Raw genomic sequence first — 13,448 nt, 5'->3', positions numbered from 1 at the left:
ATCTCGGCTCACTGGTGACCGCAGACAATGACACCAGCCGTGAGATCCGGAGGCGAATTATCAGCGGAAGTCGTGCCTACTATGGACTCCACAAGCAACTGCGGTCGAGAAGACTTTGCCCTCGCACGAAGTGTAACCTGTATATGACGCTTATTAGACCGGTTGTTCTCTACGGGCACGAGACATGGATATTGCTCGAGGAGGACCTGCGTACACTCGGAGTATTCGAGCGACGAGTGTTAAGAACCATCTTTGGCGGCGTACAGGAGAACGGAGTGTGGAGGCGAAGGATGAACCACGAGCTCGCGCGACTCTACGGCGAACCCAGTATCCAGAAGGTGGTGAAAGCTGGCCGGATACGCTGGGCGGGACATGTTGCGAGAATGCCGGACGACTGTCCTGCAAAACAGGTGTTCGCTACGAATCCTGTAGGAACAAGACGAGCGGGGGCGCAACGAGCGAGGTGGTTAGACCAAGTGGAGCGTGATCTGGCGAACGTGGGGTGCCCGAGAAATTGGAGAACGGTCGCCATGGACCGAGTGAATTTTAGGAATTATGTTCGTCAAGTTATGTCGTAAGACGGAATACTATGTAAATAAATAAATATGTGTAATTGATAAGAGTTTTTCTAAGATAGGTCAGATTATCGTTCCAATTGTTTTTGTTCGACTTCTTGGGTCTTGATGACCGACTGATAAAGAACGTACCGTGAGTAGATGTAAAATACGAACAAACATGAATAATTACAGATAAAATCATTAATTCGAATAGGTTGATGACTGGAGAAAACTGTTTGTTGACAACATAAGTACATCCCATCCGGAACTTACCGTAAGTCGTTTTACTTTTTACAATAGAGCGGAATTTGATTTGTTTATTATCAGGACTGGAAACACATCCAAGAATTGTGGTGTTGGATCGAAGATTGATAGAATCGGAAAAGAAACTTGTAATGTAAGTTAGTGTAATAGACATCTTAATTTTATCATTAAAACCACTCAATAAATTGTAGCTTTAAATTGTCCCAACGATAAATTTTGAGGATTTGATTACTGAGCTCATCTTCCGGAATCCAACCCACAACATTTTTAAAGATTACAAAAATCTACGCAAATGGCCGAAGACTACCAATTTCCGTGCTGCGATGAAGGGAGCGACTTTGATTCCTGTGTCCGCTGTAACAAATGTGAGGCGTGGTACCATTTCTGCTGCGTCAACATCGATGAAGAGGACGTGGAGGGAATGCTTTGGTATTGTAATAAATGTATTTGCTTGGAACCATCCCTTCTGGAATCCTTTGGAGCAGTTGGACAAACTGCAACTCGTCGGCAGCCACATAGGGCAGCCAAAAAGAAAGGTAGTAAAGAGCCTGCAGTCGGTAAGTCAAAAAAGACTATGAATAAGAAGCTTAGTAATAGTAAAACTATACGGCAAAAAGATGCGTCAGGGAGTAAATCAAATAAAAAAAAACTCAATGCAAGGTCCAGGTTCTAGAAGTAGCTTGTTGTCAAATGCAGTATCAAATAGCGGTCCCGGTACAATTGAAGCGCGAAGTGAGACTAAAATAAGGAAAAGTGGAAGTGAGACATCAAAAAGATCAGTGCGTGAGGCAGCTAAGCGAGAACTGCAACGAATGCATGAAATAAGTATGAAGAAAATGGAAGAAGAAGAAATCGAGAGAAAGTTGTTGGAACATAAACTTAAAACAGTTCAACGCGAACGAGAAGAGATGGAATCTAGGCACGAACAGGAGAGGCTTGCTGAAGAAGTCAGCGATTCAAGTGAAGATAATTCGGGCGAAGGAGAGGCAGATGCTTTTCTCGAGAAGGTTGAAGCATGGAATGCAGATCAGAAAAATCAACATTTAGAAGATCCGTTGCGAGAAACCTTGGAGATACCTGCTCAAGTGAAACAATCGACCATGAATCGAGACGAAAACAAGCAGCGGTCGTCAGGAGCTAAACCAAAGTCGAACTTTGGTCGTCGTGAAGTGCTTCCAGCCAACATAAGCAGCATAGGGAGTGATTTCGAGGCTCCATGTGGTGTAATGAGGAGAGGTTTACAAGGAATTCGAAAAGAACCAACACATCTACAGATAGCTGCCCGACAAGTGTATCCTAAAACCTTGCCCAAGTTTTCAGGAAGACCAGAAGAGTGGCCGATATTTATTAGTGCATTTGAACAAGCTAATGAATCTTGTGGATTCACTGATGCAGAGAATTTGGTGAGGCTTCAAGAAGCATTGTTGGGGAAAGCACTGGAAACTGTGCGCAACCGTCTGCTGCTTCCAGGAAACGTTCCTAAAATCATCGAGAAGCTCCGCAAAAGGTTTGGAAATCCTGAAATCCTATCCACTATGCTAGCATACCGAATAGAACGTCTTGCAGGACCCAGTTCAGAAGATCTTGAATCGTTGATCGAATTCGGCAGTGCTGTGGAAGAGTTTACCGAACACGTGAAAGCGGCGAAACTTTTCGATCATCTCAAAAATCCAATCCTTATGCAAAGTCTTGTACAAAAACTCCCTTCGTGTTACGTTATGGAGTGGGTTGAGTTTAAACGTCGCTGGTCTGTGGTTGATTTGGAAACATTTGGAAATTTTATGGAGGAATTAGTCGATAAAGCGTTGAAAGGAACGTTTGAGCAATTTAGTGCGGACGACATAATGAAAGGCAAGAAGAAGGAGAAGCTTGGAACGAAAGGATTTGTCAATTCTACAGACGGCGAGACACTAAATCAATGTTGTATGTGTACCCAAAAGGAATCGGCGACAGATATACAAAAACCCCAACAAGCTGGCGGAGTCATTCGTTCAGTGACAAACGATCGCAGCTGTTCAGTTTGTAGGAAACCCGGTCACTTTGGAAGAAACTGCAACGAGTTTTTAAAGTTGAACATAGAAGAAAGATGGAGGACTACGAATCGATTACAATTATGCCCATTATGCATCTTCAATCACGGTGGAAAGGAGTGTTATTCGAAACGAAGATGTAATGTTAACCAGTGTCAAAAAAGACATCACCCAATGTTACACTGGGAGGAAACTACGGGATCATATACCATCAGAAATTGCAACAACCATCATCGCTCAGATCATTCTGTTCTCTTTCGGATTATGCCTGTTACTCTATATAGTTCGGAGAAGCAAGTCCATGCACTAGCTCTTATCGACGAGGGTTCTTCTGTTACCTTGATAGATAATGATTTAGCAAATCAGTTGGGAGCAGAAGGAGAACGAGAACCATTACAAATGTCGTGGGCCAATGGAATTAATTCAACTGAGAACGAATCGTTGAAGTTAAATCTTAAGATTTCTGGTAGAGGAAGTACCCATAAGTATAATTTGCTTGATGCCAGAACGGTTAAAAATCTGGATTTACCCATGCAAGAGCTTAGCAAATCTGAGTTGGAAAGGAAGTACAAACATATCCAAGATGTCACAATTCCATCCTACAGCGTTTCTGCTCCAAAGCTTTTGATCGGCATCAACAATATCCATTTGATTGCCCCTCTCCAATCACGTGTAGGTGAACTTGGCGAACCCATAGCAGTTCAGTGCAAGCTTGGTTGGACACTGTATGGACCAAGGCCTCGAGTTGTATCAAATGTATTTTTCATAGGGCACCATCGTTGTAACTGTGATAAGTGTTGCAAGACAGATCGTGAAATGAACGACGCTTTGAAACAATTCTTCCAGCTCGAAGCTGTTGTTGTATCCCCTGTTCCTCTGGAATCGAAAGAAGATCAACGAGCGCGAGAGATTCTGCACAAAACGACTAGAAGAGTAGATGAGCATTTCGAGACAGGTCTTCTGTGGAAAGAAGATGAAATATCTTTTCCAGAAAGTTACAAGATGGCCGTGAACCGAATGCATAGTTTCGAAGCTCGTATGAATCGAAATCTGGGAGTAAAAGAAGCGATCGAGCAACAGATAGAGGAGTATATAGCCAGAGGTTACGCGCATCGCATAACACCAAGAGAGCTCAAAGAGACGATGCCGGAAAAAATTTGGTATTTGCCGCTCAACTACGTGACTCACCCTAAGAAACCTGAAAAGATTCGACTTATATGGGATGCTGCAGCTAAGGTGAAAGGAGTGTCTTTGAACGATAAACTCCTCAAAGGACCCGATATGATCACTTCATTACCAGCTGTGATCAATGGATTTCGTGAGAGGAAAATTGCTTTCGGCGGTGACATACGGCAAATGTTTCACCAGATCCAGATCCGTGCAGAAGATCGACAAGCCCAACGCTTCCTTTACCGATCGAATACATATGAAGAACCGCAGATTTATGTTATGGATGTCGTTACGTTTGGAGCTAGATGCTCCCCTTGTATTTCGCAGTTTGTGAAGAACCTAAATGCTCGCGAGCATGAGAGTGAAAGTCCCGAAGTGGTAGAGGCTATCGTAAAAAAACATTTCGTCGATGACTATTTCGACAGTGCAGATACGGAGGAAGAAGCTGTAAAAAGAGCAGTCAGTGTCAAATCAATTCACGCTGCTGGTGGATTTGAGATAAGAAATTGGGTCAGTAATTCTGCGAATGTTTTGGAAAAACTCGAAGCTTCGATTTCTGAACCAAGGGAAGCCAAACTTATAAAAAATAGGAGGCGACGTAGAACGAGTTTTAGGAGTGAGCTGGAGTTCGAAAGATGATGTATTTCAATTTTCCACCGAAATGTGCAGAGATTCAGGCCATATATGACAGAAGGTGCATGGCCAACAAAACGGATAGCTCTAAAATGCGTTATGAGCATGTTCGACCCGAAGCAGTTTCTGGCACCACTGTTAATACACGGCAGAATACTTATGCAAGACGTGTGGCGTAGCGGTATCGGCTGGGATGATAATTTGGAGGAGGCTCAATTCAAGCAGTGGCTCAGGTGGATTGAGTTGTTCCCTTTGATTGAAAAGGTTCGCATACCACGATGCTATTTGGGGAACATGGCTTCTTCAGCATATGAATCGATACAGCTACATGTTTTCACTGACGCTGGGGAAGATGCCTACGGCTGCGTAGCTTACTTTAGGTTCGTATGTGAGGGATCCATACACTGTTCTTTCGTTGAAGCAAAGGCAAAAGTCTCTCCTTTACAACACATGTCAGTTCCAAGGAAGGAGCTACAAGCTGCAGAACTCGGCACGCGATTAGCAAAATCGATAAGTGAGACACATTCCTTTTCCATAACCCAAAGGGTCATGTGGACTGATTCACGCGCTGTTTATTCATGGGTCAGATCCGATCGAAAAAAGTACAAAGAATTTGTTGCTCATCGTGTTGGACAAATATTATCTATCACTAATCCAGAAGACTGGCGTTGGGTGCCAACAAGAAGTAATCCAGCCGATGATGTTACGAAGTGGGGAAAAGCAACTGAAGTCCACTCATGCAGTCGATGGTTTAAAGGACCAGACTTTTTGTACGAAGCGGAAGAGTCTTGGCCCGAACAATGCCACACCCTGATCAACGTCGAAGAAGAGTTTCGTGCCCGAGTGTTATTCCACGAGATATTGTTACCAGAAGGATTATTTCATCGCATTGATCAAATATCTCGATGGAACGTCCTAGTTCGCATGGTTGCCACTGTATATCGTTATGTATCGAACTGCCGACGACTAGCCAAAGAATCCCCGATCGAAGCTTTACCGACAAATGAAGATGAGTCAAAAAAATCTAAGATTCCGTACATTGTTTCTCCACTTCGGCAGGAAGAATACATGTTAGCAGAGAACTGTTTATGGCGAATCGCTCAAAATGAAGAATACGGAGATGAAATCGTTATTTTGACTCGGAATCAGAAGTTGCCTAAGGAACGTAAGATACCACTTGAACGATCAAGCGCTTTGTACGATAAATCGCCATTTTTGGACGAGTATGGAGTAATACGTATGGAAGGCAGAACCGAAGCAGCAGAGTACATGACGTATGACTCAAAATTCCCAATAATTCTTCCTAAAAAACATCTAGTTACCAAGAAATTAGTCGAATACTTTCATCAACAATCCGCCCACGGAAGCCGAGAAATGGTAGTGAACGAAATACGACAGCGTTTTTATATAGGAAATGTGAGATCCTTGGTAGAAAAGGTTTCCCGCGAATGCTTGTGGTGTAAGATACAGAAAGCTAAACCTAGTATACCCCGAATGGCCCCTTTACCAAGACAGCGTATGGCAGCAGGAGCTGAACCATTTTCCTTTGTTGGAATTGATTATTTTGGACCTTTGGACGTTGCGGTTGGCAGAAGGCGCGAGAAACGTTGGGTTGCTTTGTTCACCTGTATGACCACGCGGGCAGTACATTTGGAGGTTGCACACAACTTGACAACAGAGTCTTGCAAAATGGCGATTCGAAGATTTGTTAAGAGGAGACGTAGCCCTGTTGAGATATTTTCTGATAATGGCACAAATTTTGTGGGAGCTAGCAGAGAATTGAATGCAGAAATCAAGAAAATTCATACTAACTGTGCGGACACGTTCACAAACGCAAGAACCCGTTGGTCGTTCAACCCACCGTCAGCCCCTCACATGGGAGGTGTATGGGAGCGCATGGTTCGCTCGGTGAAAGAAGCTCTAAATGCGTTACAAGACGGTGGTCGATTGACAGACGAAATTCTGTTGACAACACTAGTTGAAGCTGAAGATTTAATAAACTCAAGGCCATTAACTTATGTGTCTACAAACTGTAAAGATGATCCGGCAGCTTTGACTCCAAATCATTTTCTGAAAGGAGTCTCGGCGGAATGCTTGCCACCTCGGAATCCTGTAGAAACAGCAGCAGCACTAAGAAGCAAATACAGCCGAGCTCAACAGCTCGCAGATAAGATGTGGGAACGATGGTGTCGTGAATATTTTCCGGGACTGAACAAACGACCAAAATGGTTCAACGACAGTCGTCAAATCAAACCTGGGGATTTAGTTTTCGTCATGGAAGACAATCAGCTTATACGAGGTTTAGTTACCAAGGTGTTTAAAGGAACTGATGGTCGGGTGAGATCAGCAGCGGTGAAAACTGACAAAGGAGAACGAAAGAGACCAGTTGCAAAGTTGGCAGTGCTTGAGATTATTGAAGAGTAAGCTCAGAAGTTCACACCTACAAGTTGACTTCGGGGCTTACTGCGGGGGAGGATGTTGGAAGCAATTTTTCACCACTGTGCGGAACAGACGGAAAATAGAATGCATATAAGGAAAGGAAAACAAAAACAAAACATTGAAATCTGTTGATGTTCATGTTCATGGGCGCTGACATGTTGGAAAAAAGTTATTCTTGATAGAATGGCGAATTTACCATTTTGAAGACAGAGAGTTTGTGATAGAAATGATAGAGTAATGAGCTGGTGCAGGAATTCTTTTGTGACCGTGAAATTTGTTTAGTACGACCTGTAAGAAAATTGTAATTCATTCAAATTGGTAAATCGTATGTGTAATTGATAAGAGTTTGTAACGTCTCGATTTCCTTCGGAAGTCGAAGCTGAAACAAGACGACAAAACTCTCAAAAACCAACAGCCACTGATTCTAATCAGGACTGAATCCCACTTCGTGCTAAAGGAAAGTGAAAATTTTATTAGCAAAATTGCGTAACTCAACTTAACAGCACTTAAGCGCCAACAACTAAAAAAGTTGATGTGCTGAAGTCTCTTAAAACCCGGACTTTCTTCCCAGGGGTGGGCTTCCAAAGAAAACTAACCAAAATGGTGTTGGCGAAATGAGGAAAGTTTGTGTAGGTTCACGAACTTAGTCGCCGCACAATATCCGTAGTTCTCCGCAGCATAAAATGACCAAACACAATGCTTAAAAAGAGGTTCACAAAGGTAACTAAAAGGCAAACTTACCGATAAAATCGTCCTTGCACCTGCACACAAGCTACCGCCAGAGAACTTCCCGGGCTGGGTTTGGATGCCAAAACGTATAGGCCGTTAACTCCCGAGATCGTCGTTGACTCGATTCACAACTTGCGCGGCACGTACTACTACGGCGAATTTACGGGGGAAAATACTTGAAGGCAGTAGGATAATAACCGCCTTACTCCGATTTACTCAAAATGCAGCTTATTTAACAAAAACCGACCGAACAACTCCAGGATCAAAATGCTAAAACCTCCAGGTTTTCTTTTTGGTCTCCAAGAAAACTCCATTTTCCATCCTCCCATAGAAAAGCCACCTTTGGTAGCTTATGGTGACTGTCAGAATAACGATAAGTTATTCTGCTGTCCTTATGGGTGGAATTTCCATTTTACCGAAATTTCACCTTTCAGCACACAAAGATCCACTCCCAATAAAACTGACATGATACATGTTCAAATTATGCATTGGAGATACTACGGATATTCCCACTTTGCCTACTACGGGCCGTTACACTACCCCCTCATTCAAGATAAAAACCAGGTTTTTATAATGTATGCGCCTTGCCACTTTCAGAAAAAATCGTTGGAAAACCACCCCTGGGACAGAAAACCAAGTACTAAGAAGCGCTATACAGTTCTACTAAAAAAAAAACCTTCCCTCGTGCAAGAAGCAACCCGCGGGTACCAAATCCGCAATTAAATCGGGTTGTGATTTCTAAGAGTGTTGTTTCATGCCCCGTTCCGAATAGCAATCGGCTGAAACAGAATGCCCCCGAACCCATGATGCAACTCGGGGTCATATTTGATCATCGCCCGAAAGCTACAACTCAATTTCACTTCAAAAGCTACTGACCGTCAGCGTTCAAAAACTCAGGTCTCCAGCGAGATGCTCAAGGGTTCAGTAACAAATTTAAGAATGCGATTAAGAAAATTAACTTGATTTTATGATTACGTTGTTATTCTTACTTTATTCTAGCCAATAATACTTACATTTTATCTGCAGCGAAAAAAATATTCAAAAGAAACTAAAAACTATTCCTTAAAACTATTTAAACTTATTTCTAATTTTTAAATTTACCCTGCACCGTTTAAAATGAAAAATACTCTGCAAGGCTAAGTAGGAAAAAAAACTATTATGAATACGAATACCACAAATCAATCATGCTTCATATGTTCGGTACTATACACTCCAAGTTTCTGGCTGTCTAGATCCTTGAGCTTATATGAGCTCGACCCCAGTTTTTTAATTACCACACATTTGATAAACAAAGGGCCTAATTTTGATGAATATCCTTTAGCAGCATCCGATAAAGCAAAGTTTTTACGCCAAACTATGTCACCTTCAGCATACGATGTTGGTCGAGCCCTGAGATCATATCGGTTTTTATTTGTAGTGTAGGCTTTAGCTATATTAGTTTTAACGATCTCTCTAACTTCATTCAATTTTTCTAATGCTTTGATGGGGTCCGAATTATCTGTTGATTTATTTAAAGAATTATCTGTTCTCATTTCACAGCCAAAGTTTAAATAATAAGGGGTAAACTTAGTCGATTCATGTGTCGAGGTGTTTATGGCACAAACAATTTCTTGTAAATATTTATCCCATTCTCGCTGGTCAGATTGAAGAAGGCTTCTTATAGATGTTCCAATAATTTGATTTGTGCGCTCTGTAGGATTAAACTGCGGATGATAAAATGAATTTTTCCAATGTTTGATTTTATACTGAGCTAAAAGATTGAGGAAACATTGTGAAATAAATTGTTTACCATTATCCGTTATCGTGATTTCCGGAGTACCAAACTTGAATAATATCTCTTCACGAAAAAAAGACACGACGTTCGCGGCGGTTGCTGCACGATACGGTTTGGCGATTACCCATTTGGTGAACCAATCGCTAGCCACGAGTAAAACCGAATTTCCTGTTTTGGAGCGCGGAAAATGTGTTATATAATCCAGCGAAACCACTTGGAACGGGTAATTGGAGGGTTTCTGAGCGCCCATAGGAGCTACTTCATTCCGGTTGGTAGGTTTAGAACTTTTGCAATCATCACACTTTTTAACATAATTTTTCACATCACGCGAGAGCCCTGGCCAGTAATAATGTTGCCACAGTCGTTGAGCCGTTTTTCGAATGCCAAGGTGGCAACCAGTAGTAGTATCATGAAACTGGCGTAGAAGAGACGATCTATTTGTTTCCGGAACGACAATCTTCCAAGCAAGACTAGTATCAGGGGTCTTGAGAGGCTCGTAACGTTGCAGCTGACCGTCAAGTACACGATATTGAGGAAACTCGTTAGGTGAATTCTGAACTTTTTTTTCAAATCTACGTACCATGGATCGTTTTTATCAATATCAATAATGTCCAAGGCTAATTTTTCAGCAGTACACTGAGGTTGGTCCGGTATACGCGACAAGGCATCCGGAACAACATTTAGGGAACCTTTGCGATACTGGATATCAAAATCGTAAGCGGCTAAACGCAGCGCCCAACGTGCCAATCTACCATAAGGATCCTTGAGATTTTTAAGACACGTCAAAGCTTTGTGGTCGGTACAGACAGTAAAATGTGAACCCTCTACATAGTGGCGGAAGTGCTCTATCGCTTTTATAACCGCCAAGCACTCTTTTTCGGAAGCACTATAATTTTTCTGAGCCCCTGTCAACTTTTTACTCATGAATGCAACCGCTCGCATCGACTCGAGGTTTACCTCTCCTCTGCACGATTCAAGGCCCGATCTCTCCTCTAACGACTTGAAATCTGACCTCTCCTCGTAATGACTCGAGGTGACCACTTGTACCCCTCCTCTTATTGGTAAGGGGCCTGGTCCCTCCTCTTACGACTCGAGACCTGACCCCTTATCATGGAGACTCGGGGTTTACCACACAAACCTCTCTGCCTAAAGGTTTGAGGCCTGACCTCTCCTCTCGAGGACCGACCTCTTATCTTCAGGGTTCGAGGTTTGCCACCTTGCCCGTCGTGTGCCTGATCGAGAGCAGCTTATCCTAGACTCGCGCCTGTCACGGCACACGCGCGGGACTTAACGCAACGACTCAGATGATTCCCGACGAAGACGTCATCCTACACCGACTCGAATGGCTAACCCGGCGTCGAGAGCCACTCTACCCGTGGGTATTCCCCGAACGTGGAATAACCCTTTCCCAACGATTTCCACTGCGAAGAAGGTCATGTCTTATCCCCGCAGCTTCTGTCGTTGAGAACCGCTCTACTCGGATACTCCCCGAAGGTGGAGCATCCTACTCACGAACGCGGCGCACCCACGGCATCAGCTACGCAGAAGGTATTGTCTTATCTTTGTAACTTCAAACCGTGGGGTAGGACGCACTCTACTCGACAGCCCCCCGTCGATGGGGTCAGTCTACTCCGACCGTTGTCCGGTCTTCTTTATCCCCCTTGGTTGGCAACCCTAGGATTTTTGGCCCGCGGATTTTCCTGAGCGTTGTGTGCCAAATCGAGAGCACCTTATCCTAGACTCGCGCCTATCACGGCACACATTCGGGACTTGGAACGCTACGACTCGGATGTTTCCCGACGGTGACGACATACTACATCGACTCGAGAGGCTCGCCCGGCATCGAGAGCCTCTCTACCCGTGGGTATCCCCCGACAGTGGTTAACCCTCTTCCCTCGAGATCCGCTACGAGGAAGGTAAAGTCTTATCCCCGCTGTTTCCTTCTTAGGAAGCGGCACAACTCGGATACCCCCCGACATTGGGGTATCCTACACACGTTCGCGGCGCACCCCTGACCTCCGCTACGCAGAAGATGATGCCTTATCTATGTAGCTTCGATCAGGGGATCGGACGCACACTACTCGGATGCTCCCCGCCGATGGAGTCATCCTATACCGTTCGCGGACTGCCGTTGGTTCCAGCTCCTCTGCAGGGCAGTCATGATCCGGGTGAACCCATCGCTGACCGCATGCCAAGTGTTGGAATCCACACACATCCTCTGTACAACGTTATCTGCTGTCGTGTCAGGCCCACAGGCGGCAAATATGGAAGTACGTACCGCCGCAAACCTCGGACAGACAAACACCACATGTTCGGGTGTCTCCTCTTCATCACCACAATCTGGGCAATATGGCGAAGCCACATGTCCAAACCGGTAGTGGTACTTCATGAAGCATCCATGACCAGTCAGGAATTGCGTCATATAGAAGTCCACTTCACCGTGCCTTCTTCCGATCCAGCTCCCGATGTGCGGGATCAGACGATGGGTCCACCTTCCTCTCGTTGAGCTGTCCCACAGCTGCTGCCAGTTAGACATCGAGTCCTCATTGGCGAGGTCTCGTACATTGGGCGTGTCTTTGTTGTCGTAGCAATAGACATCCTCCTCAAGCAAAACCGAGATGGGCATAACACCCGCTACTACACAGGAGGCTTCGGACGACATGGTACGGTATCCGCTGATAACCCGCAGGTTCATCAGCCGCTGAACGCTGCTAAGTCGCTGCAGGTTACAGCTTCCTCCCAAGGCCTGCCTCCAGGCCGCTGCTCCGTACCGCAAGATCGATGTGGTCACACTTGCCAGGATCCGCCTTTTGCTGCTTTGGATGGCCGAGGAGTTCGGCATCATTCGTATGAGTGCGGCCGTGGCCATTGCCGCTCTCTTGCACACGTATTCGACATGACTCGTGAAGCTGAGCCTGTCGTCAATCATCACCCCTAGGTACTTGATTGCGCGTCTGGACACGATATTGCACGGTCCAACGGCAACGGTACCTGTTTGGGGTGATTTCAGGTTGGTGATAAGCACCATCTCGGTTTTGTGGTGGGCTAGACGCAGGCACTTGGAGTGCATCCAGCTTTCCACTGCCTGGATAGCTACCGTGGCCAGTAGCTCAACCTCCGCTGTTGAGGAGCCTCTCGCCAAGAGGACTACATCATCTGCAAATTCTACGAGTTCGGCTCCCGATGGGAGGCTCGTTCGTATGAGTTCGTCGTAAGTGATGTTCCACAGAACCGGGCCGAGTATTGACCCCTGTGGAACACCCGCCGAAACCTCTTGTGTTCGCAAACCCTCGCCGGTCATATACTGTAGTTGGCGATTGTGGAAGTAACTTTCCACAAGCCTATACAGATATGCCGGGATCCTCATTTGGATGAGCGAAGACGCAATCGCTGTCCAACTGACACTGTTGAAGGCGTTCTTCACATCCAGAGCGACAACCGCGCAAAAGCGGAGCCCTCTCCTCTTGGTCAGCCTGGCTCTGTCCGCTACCTCGATGACCGAGCGGATAGCATCTACGGTGCTGCGACCTCGACGGAAACCAAACTGTTTCCCCGAGAGTCCACCCTCACCTTCCGTGTATCTCTGAAGTCGGTTCTGAATCACCTTCTCCAGGACCTTACCCGCTGTATCCAGTAGACAGATCGGCCGATATGCCGATGGGTCTCCTGGACGCTTACCCGGCTTTGGCAGAAGAACAAGTTTCTGCCGTTTCCACGTGTCAGGAAACACCCGTTCCGTCACGTATCGTTGAGACGATGTTCGGAACATATCGGGGAATTCCCTGATCGCGGCCTTCACCGCGACGATCGGAATGCCGACGGATCCTCCGCTCTTTTCTTAGGGTCACCGGG

General features: G+C 45.2%; 2 protein-coding genes across 2 annotated transcripts; both read left to right on the top strand.

The window, feature by feature from the left end:
* The first annotated feature begins 1,113 nt into the window (after positions 1–1,113).
* On the top strand, positions 1,114–5,468 carry LOC129742216 (uncharacterized). Its single transcript, XM_055734088.1, has 3 exons — positions 1,114–1,378; positions 1,482–4,535; positions 5,200–5,468. The coding sequence occupies exons 1-3, from the start codon at positions 1,114–1,116 to the stop codon at positions 5,466–5,468; spliced, it is 3,588 nt and encodes a 1,195-aa protein (XP_055590063.1).
* A 110-nt stretch (positions 5,469–5,578) lies between these two features.
* LOC129742215 (uncharacterized) lies at positions 5,579–7,078 on the top strand. The gene has a single exon (XM_055734087.1). It carries the CDS (start codon positions 5,579–5,581, stop codon positions 7,076–7,078), a length of 1,500 nt encoding a protein of 499 aa, XP_055590062.1.
* Positions 7,079–13,448: the final 6,370 nt, after the last annotated feature.

This window comes from Uranotaenia lowii, chromosome 2 (genome assembly GCF_029784155.1).
Source record: "Uranotaenia lowii strain MFRU-FL chromosome 2, ASM2978415v1, whole genome shotgun sequence".
Classification (NCBI taxonomy): domain Eukaryota; kingdom Metazoa; phylum Arthropoda; class Insecta; order Diptera; family Culicidae; genus Uranotaenia; species Uranotaenia lowii.
Note: the sequence above shows the minus strand (reverse complement) of the source record. Positions and strands in the feature narration are given on the sequence as shown.